Here is a 1,767-nt window from a genome sequence, read left to right as displayed (position 1 = left end):
ACCACACTCCCCGTTGTAGAAACCACTGCAGGGTTCGGCCCACAGCAGCTGGGAGCCCCACCCTCACAGGCCACCTCCAATGTGACCCTCCTGCCCTCAGTCTCCCCATCTGTGGATGGGTGGTGGCCCCCAGCCTGCTGCGCCATGTGGGGTCAGCACAGCCTCCCTGGGGACTGGGGACAGGTTGGTGGCCACTTCCCGAAGGGGGCTGGAGGGCTGGGCTGGGGCGGCCATAGCCTCTTCGGACCCACTGATGTTGTCCATATCTCATTAGAGCCAATTAGGGAGGCCGGGCACTGCGTGTCTGGCTCCGGGGCATGGGCTGGTGGGAGGGGCTGGGGACAATTGAATTGCCCACCAGACAAATGTGATTATCGGAGCAGCCTGGGCCCACCCTCCTGGGGGACAGGGCATAAAGGGCCAGGTGCAGCCGCCCCACCCAGCGCACGCCAGCATGCAGACCCTCGGTCCCCGGCGGAGGTGGCCCGGGCTCCCCTGCCCCAGTGCGCGTGAGGCGGCCTCCATGTACGGCACTGCCGTGGCCGTGTTCCTGGTCATCCTGGTGGCTGCGCTGCAGGGCTCCGCACCCCCTGAAAGCCCCTTCACCTACCACATCCCATTGAACCCCGAGGAGACCCTGGAGCTGTCCTGGAATGTCAACTACACCCAGGAGACGGTGAACTTCCAGCTCCTGGTCCGGAAGCTGCAGGCCGGCGTGCTCTTCGGCATGTCTGACCGCGGCGAGCCGGAGAACGCAGACCTGGTTGTGCTCTGGACAGATGGGGACAGAGCCTACTTTGGGGTGAGCCTACCTCTGGGTCCCCTCCCCTGGCTCCTGGCCAGTACCCATCTGACCCTCCTTCCACACCAATCTTCCTGAGACCCCCAAGGAAGATTTCTCTTACCCCACTCTCGATACTTCCTGGGCTTAGGGTGCTGACAGTGGGGCAGGTGGGGGAACCTCCATGGCCCTCCACTGCCTACCCTGAGTTGCTGTACTGTCACCTGGGACCAGTGTACTGGCACCCACCTGACCCAGTGTCAACCCACCCCACCCAAGGCACTCACAGCCTGCGCCCAGGGCTCACCGCCTGCCTGATGACAGGAACTTGCCTGATGGGTGAGCTTGCAGGTACCCTGGGTGCGGGACGGGGCATGCTCCTTATAGCTGTGCCCAGACCAGCGGGTGAGGGGTGGGGTGTGTATGGGTGCTCCTCAGGTGTGGGACAAGGTGAGTTCCTAGGACCAGCCAGGCTGAGCTTGCGACTGTCCCCAGACTGCCCAGACTGAGCTCTGTGCTGACAGTCAGAAACCCCAGGGTGGAGAAAAGAGAGGTCCCATCAGACTGTACGGGGTGGGCCTCAGGGCTGTCAGCCAGCTGGAGGGGGTCGCCAGAGGAGAAGTGCTCCCACCCACTCCCCATCCTCTGGGGGATGCACCCAGCGCTCTTCAAAACTGGGTGGGGAGAAGGGTCTTTGACTCTTGCTCATGGAGATCTGCGAGGGCCACGGGTCCAGAGGGGGATCCGGGGTCTTTGATGTTCCCTGGAACAGGACACCCCCCCCCACTGCCTACTGTGAGGGTGGCCCAGAGAGCGTCCCCATCCCGCACATGGCGGGATTAATTTGCAGGACGAATTCATAGGAAAATAAAGGCCATGCTGCGTTTCCTCCTTCAGTAGCGTGTCCTGAAAATCTTTCACTCTCGGTTTCCAGCTGAAACCTCACGGCCAGTGTCCTGCCCAGGTTTCAGAGCCATCCCACCGCC

The 1,767-nt window shown here is 62.8% G+C and overlaps 1 protein-coding gene across 1 annotated transcript in view; it reads left to right on the top strand.

Moving 5' to 3' along the window:
* The first annotated feature begins 454 nt into the window (after window positions 1-454).
* DBH (dopamine beta-hydroxylase) overlaps window positions 455-1,767 on the top strand; it is a 22,175-nt gene continuing 20,862 nt past the window's right edge. The window contains exon 1 of the mRNA XM_045289359.1: window positions 455-802. Within this exon, the coding sequence (XP_045145294.1) occupies window positions 455-802 (348 nt within the window). The remainder of the gene's footprint in view (window positions 803-1,767) is intronic.

This window comes from Echinops telfairi, unplaced genomic scaffold (assembly GCF_000313985.2).
Source record: "Echinops telfairi isolate 266 unplaced genomic scaffold, ASM31398v2 ScPeMD7_25;HRSCAF=90, whole genome shotgun sequence".
In the NCBI taxonomy this organism is placed as follows: Eukaryota; Metazoa; Chordata; class Mammalia; order Afrosoricida; family Tenrecidae; genus Echinops; species Echinops telfairi.
This window is presented reverse-complemented; position numbering and strand designations above follow the sequence as displayed.